At 45.0% G+C, this 23,976-nt stretch overlaps 2 protein-coding genes across 2 annotated transcripts in view; one reads left to right on the top strand and one right to left on the bottom strand.

The window, feature by feature from the left end:
* Nucleotides 1-14,996, top strand: part of Nlrp3 (NLR family pyrin domain containing 3) — a 24,650-nt gene extending 9,654 nt beyond the window's left edge. Inside the window, exons 6-10 of the mRNA XM_055594457.1 lie at nt 4,072-4,245; nt 6,550-6,720; nt 13,372-13,542; nt 14,033-14,203; nt 14,337-14,996. Of these exons, the coding sequence (XP_055450432.1) occupies nt 4,072-4,245; nt 6,550-6,720; nt 13,372-13,542; nt 14,033-14,203; nt 14,337-14,436 (787 nt within the window). The 3' untranslated portion in view covers nt 14,437-14,996. The remainder of the gene's footprint in view (nt 1-4,071; nt 4,246-6,549; nt 6,721-13,371; nt 13,543-14,032; nt 14,204-14,336) is intronic.
* Nucleotides 14,997-19,161: 4,165 nt separating this feature from the next.
* On the bottom strand, nt 19,162-20,118 carry LOC129667015 (olfactory receptor 2B11). The gene has a single exon (XM_055594459.1). The coding sequence runs from the start codon at nt 20,116-20,118 to the stop codon at nt 19,162-19,164; it is 957 nt and encodes a 318-aa protein (XP_055450434.1).
* Nucleotides 20,119-23,976: the final 3,858 nt, after the last annotated feature.

Genomic DNA, 23,976 nt, shown 5'->3' with positions numbered 1-23,976 from the left:
GTGTGTGTGTGTGTGTGTGTGTGTGTGTGTGTGTGTGTGTGTGTGTGAGAGGACATGAATGGGAGGAGACAGTAAGAGAAAGATCCTTGATGGGTCTGGTCAGTTCTTCCCAGGGCTACTGTAAAAAAGGACTGAGGGCCACATCCTAATGGTTATAACATTTGTTATCTCAGGTTTGGATGCTAGAAGTCCAAACTCACACATCCACTGATTCGTCTGAGTCTCTCCCCGGCTTGTTGGTGGCCATTGCCTCCTTGAGTCTTTGCAGCTGTGTGTCTGTGCTCTAACCTCTTACAACCTCTTACAACCATTTCTTGAACTGATACTACTCCAGCGGGACTAGGGCCAACCCTGAGGATTCAGTTCAACTATCTGTTTGAAGTGCCGATTTCCAAATATGGTCACACTCTGTGGTCTTATGGGATGAAATTTTGATATAGGAGGCTTTGGAGGGACACATTTGACTCTGTCATAAATGTGCAGGCTGAATGGGCTGGAGGTAGGTTTGGAAAACTATAGACGGGAACAATGAAGAACTAAGAAAAGCTATTTCTTGGTGGCAAAACAAAGGCTGTGTCTTCCATTTCTGCATGGACCAGGCTTCTGGGTGAGAACTGGGAAGTTTCATCATGGATATTGTTGTGGGGATGAAGAGTGCATCTCTTATGGCTGGCCTCACTAGTGCTACCCACATGTTCAGCCTACTGAGCATCTGGACCCCTGGACCATTTCCTCCAGCTAGGTTCCTGGACCATCCTTCCAGCTCAATTTAACACATGCTCTGTGGATGCATGTAGCAATTGAATTTTTAACAGTGATACAGCTTTTAAATTTTTGTTTATTTGTTTGTGTAAATGACTGGCTCTCAGTATGTTGCCCAATCTGATCTTATACTTTCTGGCTCTAGCAATCTTCCTGCTTTGGCTTTTTTAGTGGGACCATGAGTGCAAGCTGACATTTCTTAAGTTCATTTCTTTTGGGCATTTCTCCATCTTCCTCTTGATCATACTAAACACCATCCCATCACCATTTTTAATTTATAATTTATTTATTTTTATTTTATGAGCATTTGTGTTTTGTCTGCATGTATGTTTGTGTGAGGGTGTCAGATCTTGAAGTTACAGAGAGTTGTGAATTGCCATGTGGGTGCTGGAAGTTGAGCCCAGGTCCTCTGGAAGAGCAGTCAGTGCTTTTAACCTCTGAGCCATCTCTCCAGCACCCTCACCGTTTTGTTTTGTTTTGTTTTGTTTTGTTTTTAAAATCAATTCTACCTTCTATGTAAGCTGCTCTTCGCTTTTTCTCAGTCTCACTTGGCCAGCCCAGGGCTGGAACACTGTGCTGGATGTTGCAGTAAGCTTAGCCTGTCAGCTCACTGAGGAAGAATTTCTGTTATTTTGCTATAGTTTTACAACACCAGGCCATGCCAGTCTTTAAAAGTGTGGATCAGAGGAGGCTGGAGAGATGGCTCAGCGGTTAAGAGTACTGCCTGCTCTTCCAGAGGTCCTGAGTTCAATCCCCAGCAACCACGTGGTTCACAACATTCTATACTGGCATCTGATGTCCTCTTCTAGCATGCACATGTACATACACTCAAACAAGTCTTAAAAAGAATAAATATAAAAAAATAAATATTAAAAAATATAAAAAATTAAAAAAAATAAATATTAAAAAAGTGTGCATCAGGATGTTGGCTGTTTTGTCTCTCTGCACCTGTTTTCCCTTTTCTAGTAGATTTTTTAAATTTTATGTGCATGAGTGTTTTGTCTGTGTGTACATACATCTGTGTACTATGTGCATGCCTGGTGCCCTTGGAGGACAGAAGAAGGTATTAGATTCCCTGGAACTAAAGTAATAGATAGCTGTAAGCTACCATGTGGGTGTTGGAAACCAAACTGGGGTCCTCTGCAAGTACAAGAGCTCTTAGCTGCCAAGTCCAATACCTCTTGTAACTGCTTTTATCCAACTCCTTAATATTAAAGGGAGATTAATTAAACAAATTTAATTGGGGGGGCAGCTAGAGAGATGGCTCAGTGGTTAAGCATACTTGCTTTCAGAGGCCCAGGGTTTGAGTCCCAGCTCCCACACAGTGGCTCACAACCATCTGTAACTCTAATCCAGGAGATCCAGTGCCCTCTTCTGGCCTCTGTGGGTGCTGTATGCACATTGTACACAAACATACCAGCAAGCAAAACATCCAGAACACATTAAAAAAAAAATCCTCCTGCTTTGTGAGTGGCTCTATGTTATGGAGAATTATTTTAATTTTTCTGAATGTTATTGAAAATTTATGATTATTCCATTTTTGTTTGGGCTTGTTCCCTGAATATTTACCTAATTATAGCATTACCACAAAGCCCATTCCATGGTATATTTCTACCCTATGAACTATATTATTATCTTGTATTTTTGAACTTCATATACCCCATTCTATGCTCTATTTTAACTTTAAATATACGGAATAAGAAAATTCAAAATTAAAAAAAGTACAATTTAAAAAAAGAAATTTTCTATTTTTTTCTTTTAAAAAGTGTGTGTGTTGTGTGTTTTCTGTGTCTGTGTGCATATGGTCCTGCACATGTCATAGCATGCATGTGGAAGTCAGAGGACACTGTTGGAACGTGGTTCTGAGATAGAACTCAGGGCATTAAGTCAGGGTGGCAAGAACATTTGCCCACTGAGTCCCTTCCCTGGCTCTGCTGTGAGGAGCTAGCTGAATTCCCAAGAGAACTAACTCCTTTAATTCCTTTTGAGGGCAGTGCTTGTGGTGACATCATTCCTTTGTACTTATTCACACCCCTTAAAGGTTTCAACACCTTCCCCACCACACTGAAGGCCAAGCTTCTGACTGTGGCCTCCTGGGGTCAAGGAGTCAAACAACAGTGCATAAAACGAATCACAAATCATCAAAATCAGTGGCTTATCTCAGCTGTGACAGAGACCTGAGGTTTACACAGGATCTGGTCCTGGGTTCTGCTTCAGCTTTGCTGACATTCCCCACAGCCCTTCTTTGTGGCTTGTGGAGATCTGTTCACCAGGAAGGAAACTGAGTCAAGGCCACGTATACCCACATGTTGGCACGAAGACTGGGAGAATGCTAACGACCAGCCCAGCATGGAGAGACTACACTTGCTCTTCTCCCAAACCCTCGTTTCTCGTTCTCCCAAACCCTCGTTTTCCTGGTCGTGGCTTCTGTGTCCCCCCCCCCCCGACCCAGCAGAATAGGGACTTTATGACAACACCTGTCAGCTTTGCTGTCTAAATTTCTCAATGGAGAGAGAGAGAGAGAGAGAGAGAGAGAGAGAGAGAGAGAGCAGTAGGATTAAATTATCATGGTGCAAGCAAAGACTTTTTACCTTGTAGACAAAAACTCCAGTGACACATGCCTAATGAGGGTGCTTCAACAGTGAGAAACTGGTGAAGAAGAGGCTCCAGGCTCACCACCCTTTTTGTTTACAATCCAGGATATGCCCTTTGTGCACCTGAAAAGTCAGTCAGCCCCATAGCCCTGGGCTGTGACCAGGCAGGAGAAGCGCACTGCTAATCTGTCCTGTGCATTGCCCAGGGACTCTGGTTACTCCAGAACACATCTGCTCCTGCCTGGTGCCTAAACCACCTCCAGACGGGGAAAACAAGTGAAGGAGTCGGCTCTCCATCCGTTTGATAAATGCCTGAGATGGTCAACTTAAAAGGAGGAAAGATTTGTTTTGGCTTCTGGTTTTAGTCCATCGTCAGTTGAGTCTGTTGTTTGGGCCTGTGGGGACACAGAATATCACGTTAGCATTTTTTATATGGTAGAGGCTTCTGTGCACCTCATGATGGAATAGGAAAGGAGAAAGAGAGCAAGAGTGAGGGGGAAAGAGAGAGACAGGGACAGAACAGTGTCTCAGTATCCCTTTACAGTCAACCCCCTCAGTGTCCACGTGTCCCATGGGTCTTCCTGTAGGCTCCCCTTCCCAGAGATCTCACCCCCTTCCCATATTTTGAACCTGTGGGTCTGGGGAACACGTAGGATCTAGTGTAGGTACTGAGAAAGGCCACCCTCTGATGTCCGATTCTGTACCTGGTGTGAAGGCTGGGGCGCTGCGGACTTTCCCATCAGTGCTGTTCCGACATTGCCTCTGTCCTGAGCAGCAGCAGCCAGAAGCTGGTGGAGCTGGATCTCAGCGACAACGCCCTGGAGGACTTTGGAGTCAGACTTCTGTGTGTGGGACTGAAGCACCTATTCTGCACCCTGAAGAAACTCTGGTGAGTCCGGCCCGCCTCCCGTAGGCAGCTCTGCCATGGAGGTAGGTTCCTCTCAGGAACTCTGCTTCAGGGAGACACGACGAGATCTCAGCTCGTGTGTGAGGAGGAGAATATTCTCAGTGGCCTAGAGGACTTCCTGTGTTCTCCTCTGCTAGTTTGCCAGTCATTCAGTCAGGCAGTGACTGCTGTGAGGAAAGCTCCATGTGAAAATATGGCAGTGGTATGTATGCGCATGTGCAGGCACGTGTGTGTGTGTGTGTGTGTGTGTGTGTTTATAAATAATCAAGAAAACTGTTTGTCTTTAAGGCACCTGAGAATATAAAAACACTGCAAGGCCTCATGGTAGAAGAGTTTTGAGAGCCTTGTGATGATAATAAGCCACTAGGCCTCACACTAAATAGAAGAAAATGGCGCTAAAGCAGCAGAGGCAGATCTTTTATTGAATGCACTCCTTACTGAATGCTTGAATTCTAAAAAGATAAGAAAGTGCTTGAGGGCCAAGGATGCAGATCAATAGGTAGTGGGCTTATTTAGCATACAAGTTGAGCCCAAAGTTTGATCTCCAGCACCAAATTAAACCCATAACCCAGATATGTTAACAGAAGGATCAAAAACTTAAGGTTATTCTTGATACATATTTTAGGCTACCCTGGGCTCCCATGAGACCTTGTCTCAAAAAAAAAATATGAGTTGATCAGGTGGTACTGAGTCATAGTTCATCACCAGGATTATCATAGAAAACAAACCCACCAACAAACAAATAAGAAACTAGGCTAGTGTTGGTAAGGACTAAGGACTTGGAGAACGGAAATTTTGTCTCTCTAGTACAGTGGAGTCTCAATCTGTGGGTTGAGACCCCTTTGGAGGTAGACCAGCCCTTTCCCGGGGTCGCCTAAGACCAATGGAAAGCACAGATATTTACAGTAGCTAAATTACAGTCATGAAGTAACAGTGAAAATAACTTTATAACTTTATAGCTATTAGTTACCACAGCATGAGGAACTGAATTAAAGGGTCGCAGCATTGGGAAGGCTGAGAACCACTGCTCTGGAGGGAATGTAGACAGCAGCAAGCATGGATGTGGAACAAGCAAGCAAGGATGTAAAACATGGCGAGCAGCACGGTGGTGCTCACACACCTGAGCGTGGAGCCGTGTTTGATCCCGTGTTTTTGTCCTGTCTGCTGCCTGGGCACTACGTTTGTGTACATCAATCCAGAGCATGGCAGTCAGAAGTCAGAGGCTTTCTTGTGTGTGTTGATGGACAATGCACAGAAAGTGGTGTTTTCACACACACACAGCTTTGAATGAAGTCTGACACTTGCTGAAATTGAGACAAGCCTTGAGAGTGTTCTATGCAGTGAGATGAGCCTGTCACTAAAGGGCAAACACGGTGATTACACTTACTTGAAGAACCCCAAGTTGCTTAAATTCGTAATACAAGACATGATGGTAGGTAGCTTCCAGGGACTGGCAGGGAAGAAATGGGGAGCTTTTGTTTGCTTGCTTGTTTTGTTTTAATGGGCAGAGAGCTTGAGTTTTGTAAAATAAAGGTGATCAGAAATGGATAGTAATGGTGGCTGCTCTAAAGGGCACTGAGGTCTGCTCTGTGTGTGTGCGCGTGTGTGTGCGTGCGTGTGTGCATGTGTGCGTGCGTGTGTGTGATGGGCGATGAATCTAGGTCCTCTCATATGTTAAGTGAGCATTCTGTTCCACACCCTTTCCATTTTCATCCTGAGGCAGAATCTTGCTAAGTTGTCCAGATATCCCTAGCTTTTGATCATCTTGCCTCAGCCTCCTGAGTAGCTGGGACTGCAGGCCTCTGCTACCAGGCCTCAGTAAAATTCTGCTCCTAAAAGTGGTTAAGATGACAAATTTTATCACATATTCATTAAAAGACTGTTTTATAGAATTTATTGTGTGTGTGTCTGTGTGTGTGTTTGTGTGAGCACACACATATGTACGTGCCATGAAGTTTGTATGGAGGTCAAAGGACAAATTTTTAGAGCCTTCTTGTGGGTTCTAGGGTTAAACTCAGGTTCTCAGGCTTGGCAGCAAGTGCTTTTACTCACTGAGCCATCTTCCTGGCCTCATATATACATTTTATTTCAATAACAAATGAAGGGAGTAAGACAGATGTTCTCGTGCAGGAATACTTACCTGTATTTCACCAATGGAGAAGAGGATGAGAGCCATGTAGAGCTGAGGTGTAGATTTTAGCTGAGAACAGCAGCAGGCACAGTGTCCTAGCATATGGTGCAGAGTCCATGAGAGATGGCACTGACCTTGTCCCCTCTGCACGGAAGGTTGGTCAGCTGCTGTCTCACATCTGCGTGTTGTCAGGATCTCGCCTTGGTTCTGAGTTCCAACCATTCTCTGACCAGACTGTACATGGGAGAAAATGCCTTGGGAGATTCAGGAGTTCGTGTTCTGTGTGAAAAAGTCAAGGACCCACAATGTAACTTGCAGAAGTTGGGGTAAGTAGGTCTTCGTACCTCCTGTGGAAAATCAGGTTCTTTTCAGAGATGGGTTATTTGGAAAGCATGGGTGGGGCCACTCCAGAAATGGTTCATCAGCTGGAGATGAAGCACTGGAGACCCGGAGCCCCCACTGGGATTCTGCACTGCAGATCCAGGTCGCCATGGGCTTAGCCAGCTGTGGGTTAAAAATGTTAGGAAAAATTATGTCTGTGCTTACACATATATGAACTTTCCTCTTTGTCATTGTCCCCTGAACAGCACAGCATAGTAACTACTTATAGTGTAACACGTATGCCGTGATAGGTATCATAAACAATCTAGAGCTAGTTTACAGCCCATGGGAGGATTACAGAGGTGACATGCAAACACACTGCCATTGTGCATGGGGGACATGAGCATCTGCAAATTCTGGCACCTGTGGGGGTGTCTTGGAGCCATTTACGCAAGGTCACTGGGGAGCGCTGTATGACTGCTGATGGATGAGGTAGGTTCTACTGACTTATGGCTGTGCTGTCGGGGCTTCTTAGGGGTTGGCAGCCCCATTTCTGTCATTGAGCACAGAACTTGCTTCTAAAGATGCACAGGACCAACCCGTTTAATGTGTGAGCGCTTTCAAGGATGCAAATCCCTTCTGCAAAGCATGTCCCTGGCTTTGGGTTCTTACTCCCACAGAGCTTCTTAGGTTCTGAGCCCTTGGGTGCTGGCCTTTCTCCACAGGGCGTGGGGCAGCAGCTCCAGCCTCTGGTTCCCAGACACAGCATCATACTTAAATGCACAGATGTCTCTAACCTCAGCTGTGAGGTGCTGCATCATCAGCACTAGTGCAGCCATGCTCTCGGGTACCAGCTGGATTGTGGATGGCTCTTTTGGCATCCAGCCCTGAAGACACAGTGAGACTTTCACCTTCTGTGGCATGGCACCCTTTTTTTAACTTAAAAAATAATTCACAACATTTGCTTACTTATGTATTTATTATTTACTAATTTAGTATGCACCACAGTACACGTGTAGAGGTCAAAAGACAACGTTATGGAGTCATTTCTCTTCTTACATTTTCTCTCTCTTTGGTTTTTCGAGACAGGGTTTCTCTGTGTAGCCTTGGCTGTCCTGGACTCACTCTGTAGACCAGGGTGGCCTCAAACTCACAGAGATCTTCCTGCCTCTGCCTCCTCACTGCTGAGATTAAGGCATTCGCCACTGTGCCTGTCTTCTTCCATTTTACATGGATTTTAGGGATGGAACTCAGGTCATCTGGCTTGGCAGCAAGTGCCTTTACCTGCTGAGCCATTTTGCTGGCCCCACTTCAGGTTTTTGAGCTGTAATTCTGCAGCAAATAGAGACACAGACAAGCAACCAGCTAGTGGGCATTCTTGCTCTCTCATGATCCCGGTGTCAATCAGCTCCTTTGGCTTCAGGCAAATGGAGCTAAGTAGTGATCAGTGCCTGTGTTTTGAAGAGGTGAAATGTGGTTCCGGAGCATCAGATCTCTGCCTGTGGATGCTGGCTAAGCAGCAGACATCCTTGTGTGGTTCTTCAGCCCACACCTTTGTGAGTAGTCTGCCCTCAGCCTGGTTATAGTTTGCAAGTGCATTGTCTGTAGGGCTTCAGCATTTGCTCCTAACTTACCTCATCTCTGTGAAATCAGCCAGGAAAGACTAAATGTTCGTTCTGTCAATATCTGTAAATATAACAAATAAACTGAATTTCTTTTTCTACTAGTGATAGAAATGGCAGTTGGAGAAGTATTTAGGGCACAGTATGACAAGCCTAGCATAGAGGTACAGGCCTTTAATCCCAGCATAAGGGAGGCAGAGGCACGTAGATTTCTGTGATGTTGAGTCCAGCCTGGTCTACCTAGTGAGTTCTAAGGTAACTGGAGCTACATATGAGACCCTGCCTCAGGGGGAAAAAAATAAATATAACAAAATGAGTGTGGATATGTGATTCAGTTGTTAGAGTGTTTGCTCAGCATGTTTCTGTTAGTTTTTAACGTTATTTTATTTGGAGTATTTAAGCCTCTTCCTCCCTTCCACCAGTCCCTTACCCCTCGGTAAGAGAGAAAAAACGTTAGTGGAAAGGTGGTAAAACCATTTATTTCCTCCAGCTATTTAGGATTGATGGATTCTTTTGGGTCAATACCAATCTCCCTCAACAGCCAACGCAGCAAGCAGTCTCCACTTTCTATCTACTCCAAGCCACTGCTCTATGAAGCGTCTCTCCCGTGTCTCTCCAAGCCAGCACACCCCCTGTCTCTGTTCTCCCCAAACTGCCACACTTTCTCTTCCTGGGTTCTCATATTTATCCCAGTCAGAGTCAGAGTCCTAGACCATGCCCCTCTCTGTGATGCCTGAGCCAGGCCATTAGCAGCTGGCAAAGACCATGCCCTCAATGAAGCACTTACCAGCTGTGAACAAACTAAAGCTCAAACTAAAATCCCACTCTTGGGATTAAAACAAAAACATATTTACATAACATGACTGGGTTTTTAAAGAAACCAAAACTTCCATCACATATCAGTTCTATCCCTAGTATAGAATAAACTGGGTTTTGGAGTATACCCACATAATCCTAGCACTTGGGAGGGAAAGGCAGGATGATCAGAGGTTCAAGGTCCTACTCTGTTACATCGAGGGTTTGAGATCATGTGTTTTAAAAAAATCTAAAAACCCTCCAGCACTAACAAGACAGACTTTTTTTTTTTCCTGAGGGATAGTCAGTTAGCCATAACTAACAACCAGTATTAACTACGGTACTTCCTTGGGCTTGTCCTGTTAGCCCCGTCCCATCGTTACCGAGTTGCTTTTCTAGAATGTTACGGGTGCTATCTGGCTCTTCCAATGCAATGGGGCTCTGATGCTCTTTGTTTGACCAACAGATATCATGTGACCTCTGAGCTTTCTAGGAACCTTGGAGCTCTGTGGTGATGGTGATGGTAGCACACACGCTGCTGCAGGGGAGGGGTGGTCAAACAGAGCCCCGAGGAGCCTGCAGTATATGGCAGCATGTGTTGCCCCGACCCTGTCAGTCCTTAGCTGGGCTGGTGTCTGCAGCTTCAGTTCATCCATCTCTTCTTCCTCGAGCTCCTTTCCCTGTGTTTGCTGCCAACCTTGTTGGTTTGATGGGTTCCTCTTCTGGAAATTCTGCATTGCCTTTTCTTCCTGTCATCTGTGGATTTTGCTGCTGATTTTCTACTAATTTCTTCTACACCCTCTGAGATGTCTTATGTACCCCTAAGCCCCAATGACTACCCATGGACAGATGTCTTCAAAACAGATTTCACACCCAGATTCCACTATGAGTTGTTTTTTTTCTTACAAAAAATAACATATATTTAGTTTAATATAATGAATTATCCAGATAGTTGATGTTAAACGTGAAAACTTTTTCTGCCTCTGGGGAAAGCCACTTACAAACCTGGCAAGCAAAATTGCAGACACTGTGTTATACACAAACACCCATCCTTCCATATGTCCATGCATTATCAATTGCTTTATCAGTCCACATGTTGACCCATGCATCTGCTCCTCTATATACTTACCCAGCTAGCCATCCTTCTAGCCAAATATTTTATATGTACGTGTTTCCTAAGGTTGCTATAACACAGTACCCCAAACATAATGGCTTAGACAGCATAAGTTGTCTCTCAGTTCTGGAGGTGGGGGGTTAGGTATTGTCAGAGTTGGTTTCTCTGAGGGACATGAGCTAGAGTGCATTCTTTTGTTGTTTCTTTTACTGGCAGTCCTTGGCATGTTGGCTCACATATGCACAGCTTGTCTGTGGCCTTCATCTTCATACAGGGTTTTCCCTGCGTCTCTGTGTGTAACACTGAGTCCCAAGTTGTGGTGCTAAGATTTCGTTTACTTATTTTTAATTATGTTCATGAGTGTGTGTTGAGGGAGGCTATCACATATGAGTGCGATGCCAAAGAGGAGAGAAAAAGGGATCAGAGCTCCTGGAATTGGCATTATAGATGGTTGTGATCTGCCTGACCTGGGTGCTGGGTACCAAACGCGGGACCTCTGCAAGAACAGCAAGCTCTCTTAAGTGCTCAGCCACCTCTCCAGTCAGAAGCTCCAGTTTTGATCAGGATGTCAATCATATTAAATTTGGACCCACCTAATGACCTCATCTCAACCAGTTACATGTGAGGCTTGGGGTCTAGTCACAGTCACATTTTAAAGAGCTGAAACTTCAACATACGAAGTTTTGGGAGGACAGAATTCAACCCAGTTGTGTAGTGTAGTTAGCAATTTAAACTACAAACACAGTAGAAATTTTTTTCCTTGACTTGCTTTTCACCTATCTGGATACATTTCCATATGGCTTCGTGAAGGTCTGGTTTGGAGCACAACACCTCATAGTACCCATAACCATCATTTTTTTTTCAGTCACTCATTAAGTCAAGCACTTTTGGAAAAGTTCTACATTTTTACTGTTAAAAGTCACGTGCTTGTATGTGTAACTGTAAAACACATGCTTGTATATGTAACTTTATTCTTCTTTCTCTCTCATGTGTGTATGTGTATTTCTTTCACAATAGATTCCGTACTGTGGAACAAACAAACTGAAAATTTTAGGCATTTTATATATTATTTTCCTCTCTTGAACGTTAGCCTAGTGTCCCTGGTTACATAATGCATTCTAGTCTCACTTCCCCTGTGCCCCACAAGGGCACGTAAAACTTGCCTTAGCTGTTATAACACCCTTCCCTCCACCGCTGTTAGATCCATTCCTGCCCCTGCTTTACCCCTTGCTGACCAGGGTACTTTCCAGAGTTTTTCTGGAAGTTCACAGAGGTCAGTTACATGTTTCCACTACTTTCAGTTCCTTCCTTGTCTTGTCTTGTTCTCCTCTCTCCTTTTTTCTTTTTTTTTTAATATTTTTTTATTTTTAAATAATTTTATACATTCACTTGTATCCCGGCTGTATCCCTCTCCCTCTTTCCCTCCCAATCCTCCCCTATTTCCCTCATTTCCTCCCTGCCCCCTTCCAAGTCCACTGAGAGGGGGTGTCCTCCTCTCCTTCCATCTGGCCCTAGCTTATCAGGTATCTTCAGGATGGTTGCAATGTCTTTATCTGTGGCCTAGCAAGGCTGCTTCTCCTCCCTTGGTGGGGGGGGGGGGAAGCTCAATGAGCCAGACATTGAGTTCATGTCAGAAACAATTCCTGTCCCCCCTATTAGGGAACCCACTTGAATACTGAGCTACCATGGGCTATGTCTGAGCAGGGGTTGTAGGTTATATCCATGCATGGTCCTTGTTGGATAAACAATCTCAGAGAAGACCCCTGTGCCCAGATATATTTGGAACTTGTGGGGCTCCCTGTCCCCTCTAGGTTATACTAATTCCTCCTTCCTTCATATGATTCCCTACACTTTGCTGAAGACTTGGTTATGGGTCTCATCATCTGCTTTGATACACTGCTAGACAGAGTCTTTCAGGTTCCTTCTGTGGTAGACTAGTGTCCTGTTACTTGTTTACTCCTACTTCCAATGTCCATCTCCTTTGTCTTTCTAGATGAGGATTGGTCATCTTATCCCTGGTCGTCTTTCTTGTTTATCTTCTTTAGGTGTACATATTTTAGTATGTTTATCCTATCTTATAGGTCTAGTACCCACTTATAAGTGAGTATATACCATTTGTCTCTTTCTGCTCCTGGGATATCTCACTCGGGATAATTTTTTCTAGATCCCACCATTTGCCTTCAAAATTCATGATTTCCTTGTTTTTAATTGCTGAGTAGTATTCCATTGTGTAAAAGTACCACAATTTCTTTATCCATTCCTCCTTTGATGGACATCTGGGTTGTTTCCAGGTTCTGGCTATTATTAATAAAGCTGCTACAAACATGGTAGAGCAAATGTCCTTGTTGTGTACTTGAACATCTTTTGGATATATGCCTAGGAGTGGTATAGCTGGATCTTGAGGTAGCACTATTCCTAATTGTCTGAGAAAGCGCCAAATTGATTTCCATAGTGGTTGTACCAGTTTACATTCCCACCAGCAATGGAGGAGGGTTCCCCTTTCTCCACAACCTCCCCAGCATGCGTTGTCTCTTGAATTTTTGATCTTAGCCATTCTGATGGGTGTAAGATGATCTCCTTTTTTCTTTTGGAGAAATTCCAGTTACCATTCCACCTTCCCTTCCTCCTTAGTTGTATTATATTAGTTTTATGTTCCAAGGGCCTGGCCTGTTCTTCTGCTTTTCCTTGTCATTCATAATCTCTTTCTCATGGGAGTTTGGTTGATCCTACTCTTCCCATTGATAGGTAGTATGTGGTAGTTATGGCTGCCCTGCTACCTTGCCAGGGTGGTATCAGAATCACCATGGGTCTCTACAAAGGATTATTGGTTAGAGGGGGGTGGGGTTTTCTTTTAGGAGAGGTGGCATGGCAAAGTGTGTCCACTGCCAAGACATCTGTATGAGAAGTGTGGGTGCATCCAATTATTCTCTCTCTCTCTCTCTCTCTCTCTCTCTCTCTCTCTCTATCCATCTCTTCTATGGGATTCAGAGACTGGAGCCATGCTTCAAATTATATTCAAGAGGCTGGCTTCAAACCTTGCATCGGAGGATTCGTTTCAAAGTGCCTTGTGATGTCTGTCTGAGAGAGCCTGGGCACTGAGACCCTTTCTTCTGTTCTTCCTATAGGTTGGTGAATTCTGGCCTTACTTCGATTGGTTGTTCAGCTCTGGCCACTGTGCTCAAAACCAACCAGAACCTCACACACCTCTACCTTCGAAGTAACGCCCTTGGAGACTCGGGGCTGAAGTTCCTCTGTGAGGGACTTCTGCATCCTAACTGCAAGCTACAGATGCTGGAGTGAGTCCGTGGGCTGCCTGAGGTGATGGGAATGTGTGGTGTGAGGCAGAACGTGGGTGGAATGACCGTGAAGCAAATCTCTGTCTGAGGAATGAGGAGTCTTCCTGGTGTCAGATTATGAGAGAGAATTGGGAGGTCTCTAGGTGTAAAGTTTAAAAGTCGAGTTCCTGACACCACAGCCCCTGTGACCCCAGACAAGTTCATATGGTTCATTGGTATTTTGTGGAAATCTGGAGGAACATTATGTTTAGGAAAAAAAAAAGTCAGTTAGCATATTTCTGTTACTATTTTGGTCTGCATAATTCAGTAGATCAGGAAAAGAAACTTTCATCAAAAGAGAGGAGAGAAACGACCGTGCGATAAAGCTGCTTCAGGCTGGTCAGCCCCGGGGCTTTTTATGCTCATGACACAGGGCAGGCTAAGATCTTGGAGGCCTGAAGGGCTGGACTGCTGAGGCTGTTTTCTTTAGCTCACCCTCCTTCTCTCAAAGGTTAGACAACTGCAGCCTCACCTCCCACTGCTGCTGGAGCCTCTCCACCATCCTGACCTGCAACCTGAGCCTTCGGAAGCTGCACCTGGGCAACAACGACCTGGGCGATCTGGGGGTGATGATGCTCTGCGAGGTTCTCAAGCAGCAGGGCTGCCACCTGCAGAGCCTCCAGTGAGTGCAGTCTGTGGAGGGCCTCGCAGGGAGGCCAGGGGCGGCCGGGGGCACGCAACGGGGCCGGAACTTGTCTGGAGTATCTGCAGTTTTCTGAAGCGTCTAACCCAGAGCTTGCTTTCTGCTTTTACAGGTTGGGAGAAATGTATTTTAATTGCGAAACAAAACGTGCCTTAGAAGCGCTTCAGGAAGAAAAGCCTGAGATGACCATTGTCTTTGAGCCTTCTTGGTAGGCGTAGAAGCAGGACCGTGGTGGCAGGGCTGCCAGGCTCCACGGTCCTGCTCCACACCCCACTGCCCACTGTTCATCACTGCTGTCAAGCCCTCCTCCACCATCAGACCAAGCCAGGGCGTCCAGTTCAGGGGCTGCAGCAAAGGCTCCTGTGGGAAGCCAAGCGTGTTTTCCCCAGCGAAGACACTGATAATGTGAAACGGCCAGAGGGTTCGGCTCCCATCACTGGAAGGGCAAGGTGTTCCCTCTTGGCGACCCATGGAACCAGCTTCTAGAAACCATGCTGATTTGTCCTTTCCTCCTCCTGTGCTGTTCTTTTTAACACCCCCCCCCTCTCATTTTCCCCACACTTGCTCATATCATTGTTGTTCTCTGTTAACTCGACTCTACCGTGTAAGGGGCTGGGTGCGCTAGATAGCAAGTTTGTGGCAGCTATTTTTTTTTTTTTTTTTAATAGTTATGTTTTCTGCTCGGCTACCTGAAAACTCAAGAGATTTATAAAACCTGTTTTGTTTTGTATTTATTGTATGTATGCACTGCTTTCTTAATTTAAAAATGTATCTGGAATTCTTTTAAGTTATTTGTCCAAAGTACTAAAAATAAATCACTTTACATATTTAAAAAATCTTTTTGCAAAATAATTCAGCTTTGGTTAGTGGGGAAAAAATCTGAGATTTGGGAGGAAGGATTTCAGCTCTGTTAGAAAATGCATCTTGCCCATGGGTGACAACAGCTTAGGTTTACCCATTTGAAGATCAGCTCCTAAGCAGCACACACTGCTAATCACAAATAAATGCTGACCGATTGTTCTGTACACAGAGACAACCTTTAAACCACGAAGCATTGCTCAGAGCAGAGACACTGTTTCGTATTGTTCAGTGGGGCCTCCCTGCCTCTGCTATGGAAATGTGGCTGGTGAGCTGTTAACGTAAGGGAACTGTGCAAGGGCAAAGCAGCCATGCTGCTGAACATTGTCTTTATGAGCTGGCCTTTGAGAAAAATAGTCTGTTCTTTCCCCCGTGAACTCCCGATGCTCCCCCACTCCATCACTCCAGTGCTGGTGCCACAGGCGTGGGCCACTACTCAGTGCATGGGATGCTGGAGCTCAAACCCAGGGCTTCGTGGGTCCTTGGCAAGCCTCCACCATCTGAGCTACATCCCCCTAGTAAGACTGATTTAAAAGCGTGTGGTACATAATTCAGTTCAAACACGTTGCCTGCTTAGAAGTGTGCGCGCGCGCATGTATGTGTATTGCATGTGTGCGTGCATTCGTGAGTGTGTGTGTGTGTATGTGTGTGTGTGTGTGTGTGTGCAGTGCTAGTAGCAGCAGCAGTCATGATGGTGATGGAACTCTAGTACTAAGCTGAGCCCCCAACCTCCGTCTAAGGTTTGAATACTTATCAACACATTTGCCTTCTGTATCATGGGAAACTGAATTGTGACACTTTATCTCTGTGTTGTCAAATTCTTGCCATGCGTGACACAAATCTATTACATAGCAGTTTGTCAGGTCAAAATGCTTTAATTTAGTTGTGAGTGAATCACTTAACCACTTTATAACTGAGTAATAGACATTCTCAGGACTTGAGAGATGGACCAATGGTTAAGAGCACTGGTTGCTCTTCCTGAGGAACACACATGCTGGCTCACAACCATCTGTATGTACCTCCAGTTCCAGAGGATCTGACACCCTCTTTGACCTCCATAGGCGTAACACCAATCAAATAAATTTAAAAACAAACATCTTTTTAAAATAGAAGTTCTTTGTGCTTATCCTGTGGTGTTACATGTCTATGAAAATTGAGAGTCTAAGGGACCCCTATTGCTCCAAGCACCTCTGCTGCGAGAAAGCCCATGCCAATGCCTGGGCTTGAAAACCATTATATTTCATCCTTTGAGGGACCACAGCTTTGCTCAGGTTTCTTCTGGCTGGTTCTTGTGTCTGGTATTGGGGTTACCTGGTTGGAGGATCCAGCGGCTCACATGGCACTTCCGTTGTGGCCTCCCCAGCGTGGCCAGTCTTACAGATAATGAACATTTTGGTGACTTGGGTACCCGAGAATACAAGAACACAGCTAACTACATTTCCAGGTATCTTACAATGTCGTCCAGGAAGCTCTAGAGAATCTCTCACCTAGTTGAAGTGGCCAAGAAAGTCACTAAGCCTAGCCTTCACAGGTGAAGAGAACTGGAGAGTGCAGTTAAACACATCTGTTTTGGGAAACACAAGTCTCGATGCTCAAATGTGTCCTAGAATTAGATCAAATCAAGTCTCTCTCTCTCTGTCTCTCTCTCTGTCTCTCTCTCTTTCTCTCTCTCTATCTATACATATATACATACTGATGACCTTTTTAAATGATTCTTATCATGTTAATTTTATTGACTGTGGCTTGGATTTGTGTCATCTCTTAAGGGCTCTTCTCTGTTACTCTGGGATAGAAAAGGGCTTTGAGCTGCTATGCAGTGACAGCTCTATGAAAATCCACTGGAAAAAAACACCATGGTCCTGAACCTGGAAAGTCATTATTTTTCACATTTCTTAAATCAGATTCTTCAGCTCTGTGACTTGCTTTTAAGCTTTGCTCTCACTGTTAGAAATGCTTTCTTAATTTTTGTCTTTTCCTGATTTTCATCTATTGTTAATTGGTTAGGCTTGGTTACATTAATAGTGCCTATCAAGGCAGCAGGATAGAAACAAAGAGTTCAGTATAAAAGGATCTGAAAGGATGTGAAAACAAATGCAAGGTGCTGGAGGGACAGGGACGGCTCAGTGGCTAAGAGTGCTGGTTGCTCTTGCAGAGGACCTGAGTTCAGTTCCAGCTCTAGAGGATCTGATGCCCTCTCCTGGCCTCTGCTTCTCATATGTACACATAAATTAAAATCAAATAAATCTTCAATAATGGTCTAATTAAAAAAGAGAGAAAACCAGGACAAGACTCAGACGCAGGCTGAGTTGACTGCCAAACTCTGCCATGACAGGGCAAGTCCTTCATAATTCCTGCCTCACAGTGATGTCTGCCAGATATACTGGGCTAGAAGGCTGAAGATGATGCTCCAATATTATAGAGAGAGTAAGGATGACTGACCAGACAGTAAACTGTCTCTGTCATCTCTTAGTTTTAGATGCTGCTTGCCTGCACCTCCTACTTAATCCCCCCTCAAGTCTCTGATGTGGTTTCTAGACTAGATCATTGTAGTTTCACAGTTAGGCTTAAGTTGTTTAGGATATAAGAAAATGTTTTAAGGTCTAGAAGATGTTTTTAGGTTGATAAATACGAGATACGAAAGAGAATGATTTGGTGCAAAACTTTAGACTCATCTAGATAGGATAGATAGTATTTCCTTCAAGGTTGCCAGATACATATAAGCTAAACATTTTGAATGTAACTTTTGCACATGGCTTTCCTGATTGTTTCACAACTGTTCTCACTGTTTGCATTTTATTATAAATAAATTCCATGTGCATTTGGAAAAAAAGAAAAAGAAAGAAAACCAAATGCAAAAAAATCTAAGGTGTCTGCAGTAGCTCCATGTCAGTGAAGGAGGCAGCCAGGCGGGTGTGTGTGAGAATCTCCCATTTCCTTGGCTACCAGAAGTCTATAATAACTGACGTGATTACTACAACCTTTAGCACTCTCTCACTTGGAAGGGGGAATTGCAAAAGTGATTACATCATGAGGATCAGGATTGGAGGTTTCATACTTCCACACACACATCATATCATCAACATCACAGAAGCCTCCTACAAGTGTTAGCTGTAATCACCTTCAGCATTTCTTGGGTGTGGCCCTGGGGAGCAAAGCCAGGACGAGGCTAGGTGGGCGCTTTAGCACTGAGCTCCACATCTTCATCTCTTGAATGTTTTCTATGAGGGTTTATCATTGTTAACATTGTATTTGTTGCCGTATTCCCCACTGTAATATGTCCATCTGTACGGTGAGAGGTTAGGTCTATCTCTTTCCACTCATGTATTCTCATGGGGAATCATCACTTCCCACAGCATAAAGTTTTCAGTTAATGCTGCGAAAAGTTACTCCAAAGGCAATTTGAACCACAAGAAGAAGGAGATCATCTGTGGTTATGAAAAGAATGCAGCCATGTCATTCTTACGATGTTTTTGGGAAAAAAAAGGAATACAAAATTTATCAAGGTTTCAGTCCATGAAAAACAGATGTTTATTGTAAGTGAGATAAGACTGTGCTAGGCTCCTCTTGTAAACATCTGGAGTGACTCAGGTGAAGAAAGGCTTACAGAGATAAATGGGAAACAATAGACGAAACACAGGAAGAAGGAGAAAAGGAAAGAGCTAGGAAGTTAGAAACGAAACAGTCTAAAAAGTATTTGTGAACACCAAGTCATTTAGGTAATTCTTGATGATAAATGGCTTCATAGGACTGTGCTTTGAGAATGCACCTTACTCTTAGAGATGGGATTTTAAGCATTATTGCCACATGGAAGGTGATATATTTCGGTGTGGGTTTTCTTCAAATTTATTTATTATATATACAGTGTTCTGTCTGCATGTACACAGAGGTGATGAATTCCATTTCCAGCAACCACGTGGTGGCATGGTGTTTTTTGAAACTTTAAAATCTCTCAAAGAACCTGCTGTTCCAAGCATTTGAACTCAGTACATCACGCATGCCAAGCAAGCGCTGTACCCCCACGGAACTACAAACCTCCCCCAAGCTTCTGTGAGTGATGCAGCTCTGCCCAGGTTAGACCTTCACCTGCCACATAGCCCCCCAGCCCTTGCTACAAGTCTTCTGAGAGCCCCCTTCACGTCCTTATTCCTCAAGGTATAGATGAAAGGGTTAAGGGTAGGGGTGATTATAGAATAGAAGAGGGAGATAAACTTGCCCTGCTCTTGGGAGTAACTGGATGGGGGCTGCAGGTACATATAGATTGCAGGGAGGTAGAACAGGGACACCACCAGCAGGTGGGAAGAACAAGTCCCAAATGCTTTGTGCCGTCCCCTGGAGGACTGGATCCTCATCACTGCCCGAGCAATGAAGCCATAGGAGAGGAGGATGAGGGCCAGAGGGACCAGCACAAAGAAGGCCACCAGCACAGCCAGCGTGGCATCATTCACTGCCGTATCGGCACAGGACAGCTTGATCATGGCCGGCACCTCACAGAAGAAGTTGTTCAGCACCTGCTTCCCACAGAAAGGCAATCTCACCGTCAGGATGACCTGAACTAGGGAGTTGCCAAAGCCGCTGAGCCAGGCTGTAGCCACCAGCTGCTGGCAGAGTCGGCGGTGCATGATAATGGCATACCTGAGGGGCTCACAGATGGCCACATAGCGGTCCAGAGCCATGGCGGCCAAGACAATGCACTCAGTACAGCCCAGCCAGTGGAAGATGGCATATTGCACGGTGCAGCCACCGTAACTGATGGTCTTCTGGGAACTGCCCATGTTGACCAGCATCTGAGGGACTGTGGTGGTGGTGTAGCAGAGGTCCAGGAAGGACAGGTGGCTGAGGAAAATGTACATAGGGCTGTGGAGCTGGGCATCCAGGTGGGACACCAGGATGATGGAGATGTTTCCCAGCATAGCCAGAACATAGGACACCAGGAGGACTACAAAGAGGGGGAGCTCCAGCCATGGCCTGTCAGAAATGCCCAGGAGGATGAAGTCCTTTGGGGAGTCCCAGAAGCAGCTTTGGTTGTCACTTCTCATTCTGAGGCATCTTGTGGAAACTGCGATGAGTCAAGAGAATCTGAATGAGTGACTGTCATCAAAGAGCGTGAATCATTTCCCCCTTCTGTGTCTGCTCTTTCTCAGGCTGCATCCTGTCTGACCCTCCTCCCTCTGGAGAGGCCTCTGGAGGAAGAGCCCCAGCAGCAGCCAGTACACCTCACACCCCTCCTACCCTGACCTTCCCCAAGCCAGCCAGGGTTTCTAAGCTTCCACTCCTGCATCTGTTATGCTGAGAGTGGGGAATGAGACATGACTCAGCTGCAGATCTTGGAGAAGATAAAGAGGCTTATGTGCCAAAGTTTCACACAAATGTAGGTTTCATTTAAATTCAGTCATGACTACCACAATTCCCATTGTTTTCAGAATGTTTGATTTCTGTACAAACACACCGTACCCACTTCCTGCGTTTTGTTTTGTTTTTAATTTTGTTTTCTGGAGACAGTGGTAGGATAGAAGAAAGAGGTGACAGAAAGCAGGAGGAACGGCTTTGCAAGCAGGGAGGGACTCTGCTGACAGGATCACAGCCTTCTGACCTCTGATGGCTGACAATGGCCCTTTCACTGTGAGGATGTACTCTGGCTCACAGGACTGCAGAAGCTCTTGCCCTAAGACTGTTCAAAACGGCAGCTGTGTCACTCACTTAGGAAGCAAAAATAGCGGGGTTCTGGGCTCTCTGAATACCTGGAGTAGCCTAGAGACATGATATGTTAGTTCCTGATTTGTTACTGATCTCTAATGAGACCTGAGAGGGCGCAATTGTGAGCATGGACTTGTTTGAGAAAAGATCAGACGCCTCTGAAATGCTATTTGTTTCATACTTACAGAGACATTTAAATTCCAGATACAGCTTTGCCAAGGAGTTATTATCTCAGAAAGAGAAAGAGAGAGAGAGGAGAGAGCAGCCAGTTTGCTTTCTGGGTGCTGCCGCTAGCAGGGAACAAATGAGCTGCCATCACTGACTCATGGGATTGAGGTAGGAGACAATGTAAAATCAGGCAGTTAGGAGTTGGCTGCAGTATGCCTTTGATTGCTGGAGACCTCAACCATCTGGAAAAACTCTCCAATGACAATCAAACATTGGTCAAAGCTCTGCTGTGTGTGGGGACTGTATGGGTCAAGGCTCTCTGCCTGCCTGACAGCCTCCGATAATCTTGATAGATTATGATGGGCACCATTGCTGAGGAGAAATGTGTCATCTACGCAGCAGAAGACTGTTTTACTTCTTACCTGCCACTGTTTCCACTGTCTGTAACCATATAAAACATGTAGTCCTTTCCACTTAACCAGTATTTTTTCTTAGAATCTTTATTCTTCATGGGTGTGTATTTTTTTCTCTCTCTAATTAACAGTGTGGGTTGAAGTGCTCAAGTCTTGAGTCCTCAGCCTTTATTCCTTGTTGTCTGCAAGACATGACCTCAGGGTTGCAGCAGTTTGCAGCTGGAGCCATGACAGCTTGCTGCCTGAGCAGGGAGGGTCATTCTCGCTTCCCATATTCCCCGAGTGCTTTGACCCCACAGTGGGGATGAAATGCTTTGAAGAAAACTGAAAATCAATCTCACATGAAGGCAATTTACACAGTACCCATCGTAATCCTTGATTTGCACTTAGTGTACACAGGGAGCGCTAGTGGAGTCTGCTCAAGTCAGATATCGCAGCAGGCTCACCTCCTCCACAGGATAATGCAAAGAACTGTGTTGTCACGTGAAAATGACTTGAATCCTAAAGTTTAGATGGGTGAGTAACAATTTCCTCTAGCTTCAAAAACTAAGGTTTTTTTTTGCAACAATGCTCTCAGGCATGCGAAAACATTCAATTCTTGCACTATTCTATCAAAATCTCTCAAAAGCATTCACTTCAATGAGCAGGAATTATCCCTGGTGAGCTCAGGAACCCTGTGTTAACACAGTGAGCTGTGAAAGGACACAGTACATCTAGAAAACCCATGGTTTAAGTCTCACACTGGAGTTTGAGGCTAGATTTGTCTGCCTTCATGGTGGTAGTGGTGGGATCTTAGTCCTCCTGTGTCCTTGACAGCCTCCATGGAGACGAAACAGCTCAATGCCAGGCTGTCACTCTGCTCTCCAGCTCTCTCCCTCTATTCTCTGCATTTCCTGGCTCTCCTGGAATGCCTCTATCTGGTCACTATACCACCAACACATGCCCCTTGTCTCAACTGTTCTCTGAGGTGCAAGTTCCCTTCAAGGGCCAGCACATTAATGTCCACATCTGGCATGGTGACACCAGAGCAGAGTTCTTCTAGACCCATGCCTTCAGCTGTAGTTTTGGAAGTTTCTTCCCCTTTCCTGACATTGTGGGCAGACACATCCAAGATGACATCACCCATCAACCGTGCTCCCAACGCCAGCACATCCTCTTCCCCCTCATCCACAGCTGACATCTCCCTGGTCATGATGGCTCAAAGCATCCAGGTTGTTTCTGAGGTACTTTTCATTTTTAGCTCCAGCCATGATCTTGTGGTTCTGTCTGCACAAGGCTGACATGTGCTCCCATGACAGGTGTCATCCTCTGCGTGCTATACAATCCTCTGATTGATCTTGTTTTCATGTGTCTGTATGTATCTGCCTATTGGTCTATCTATGTATCTACTTACCTACCTACCAGCTGTTAAATCATCTGTTTGCTTATCTATCTCATCTCATTCTTAGCAACTGCTGTTGAAATTCCTTTGGGACCTGATAGAAATGTGACTTACTCCACCATTCAAGAGGGAAAAAAAAATCAAACTCAGCGCAGCATGTAAAACTTCCAGAAATCAGCTCCTGAGATGGGCAAACACACTTGAGCATGAGATTTTACTTCTTATTAGCCCCTCAATCTGAAATTTAAAATTCCCCAGCCTGGGCAGTCAAGACCTCAGTCCCTGCTCTCATAAGCCGGGTTCAGAGCACACTGAGCCTTGGTGGTAAGGCATTCTCCTTTACTGAGGTTTTCAAGACAAGGAGGGATTTTTGTGTCCTGGATCAACGGCAGTCGATCTCTGACAGTTCTGATGAGAGTAAAATTAAGCCTTCCCCAGCGCGGTGAGGAAGTAATGTGCACTCTCTCCATGACAGTTTTCAGCCAACATTTTTCCTATACTAAGTGAAGCAAAGGTTTCATTCTACAAGCTAGCCTCCACCTGAAATTTTATCCAGAAGTAGATGTCACAAAGCCTCTCTATGATGCAGTCTCTAAGTTATCTAGAGCCCAGGACTGACCCTTACCTTCCATGGTTCTCTGGCATCTACAGAGGACCTGGCTCAGGGAGGGAGCATTCTTTTCAGCCTGTGCTGGTCTGCACTGGGGAGTGAGTATTTAGGAAGGCACTCACTGCAAATGCAGAAGGAATGCTAGGATGATGGTGTTGTTCTGATGAAGTTGCAGAGACCTTATGCCTACCTGAACTTGGTGCTCAGCAGGTGTAGACAGGTCATTCTTGGCTTGGAAGTAGCAAGGACTTTTTCTGGCTGCAGGTTTTCTGGGAAGACTGGGTCAACTGTGCTTTCCTCTGGCCACAGAAAATCTTCAGAATTGCAAGAGCGTTGAGTTGTGGTTGCTTTGATATGGTAGAACAGCTTCCACACTTAAATAGACAGTTCAGCTTATTGCCAAAGTCAGGGGGTTTAGACAGCTTCTACCACACTTCCTTGTGATTTCACAATCATTCCCCAGGTTCACCTTGACCTCACCCTCTGCGCTCTTTTCCAGGAGGGCTCTGCTCTTTTTCCCCAGACACAGTGTAGAAGCTTGTTCTCCTCTGGCTGGGAAGTTATCCCTGATGTTTTATTTAATTAGTGTCTAAGGGATTAGCCGATAATTGATGTAGTATGAACTTAT

Source organism: Psammomys obesus, unplaced genomic scaffold, assembly GCF_907164565.1.
Source record: "Psammomys obesus unplaced genomic scaffold, mPsaObe1.curated_primary_1811, whole genome shotgun sequence".
Classification (NCBI taxonomy): Eukaryota; Metazoa; Chordata; class Mammalia; order Rodentia; family Muridae; genus Psammomys; species Psammomys obesus.
The sequence above is the reverse complement of the archived record's forward strand: the minus strand, read 5'-3'. Positions and strand labels throughout refer to the sequence as shown.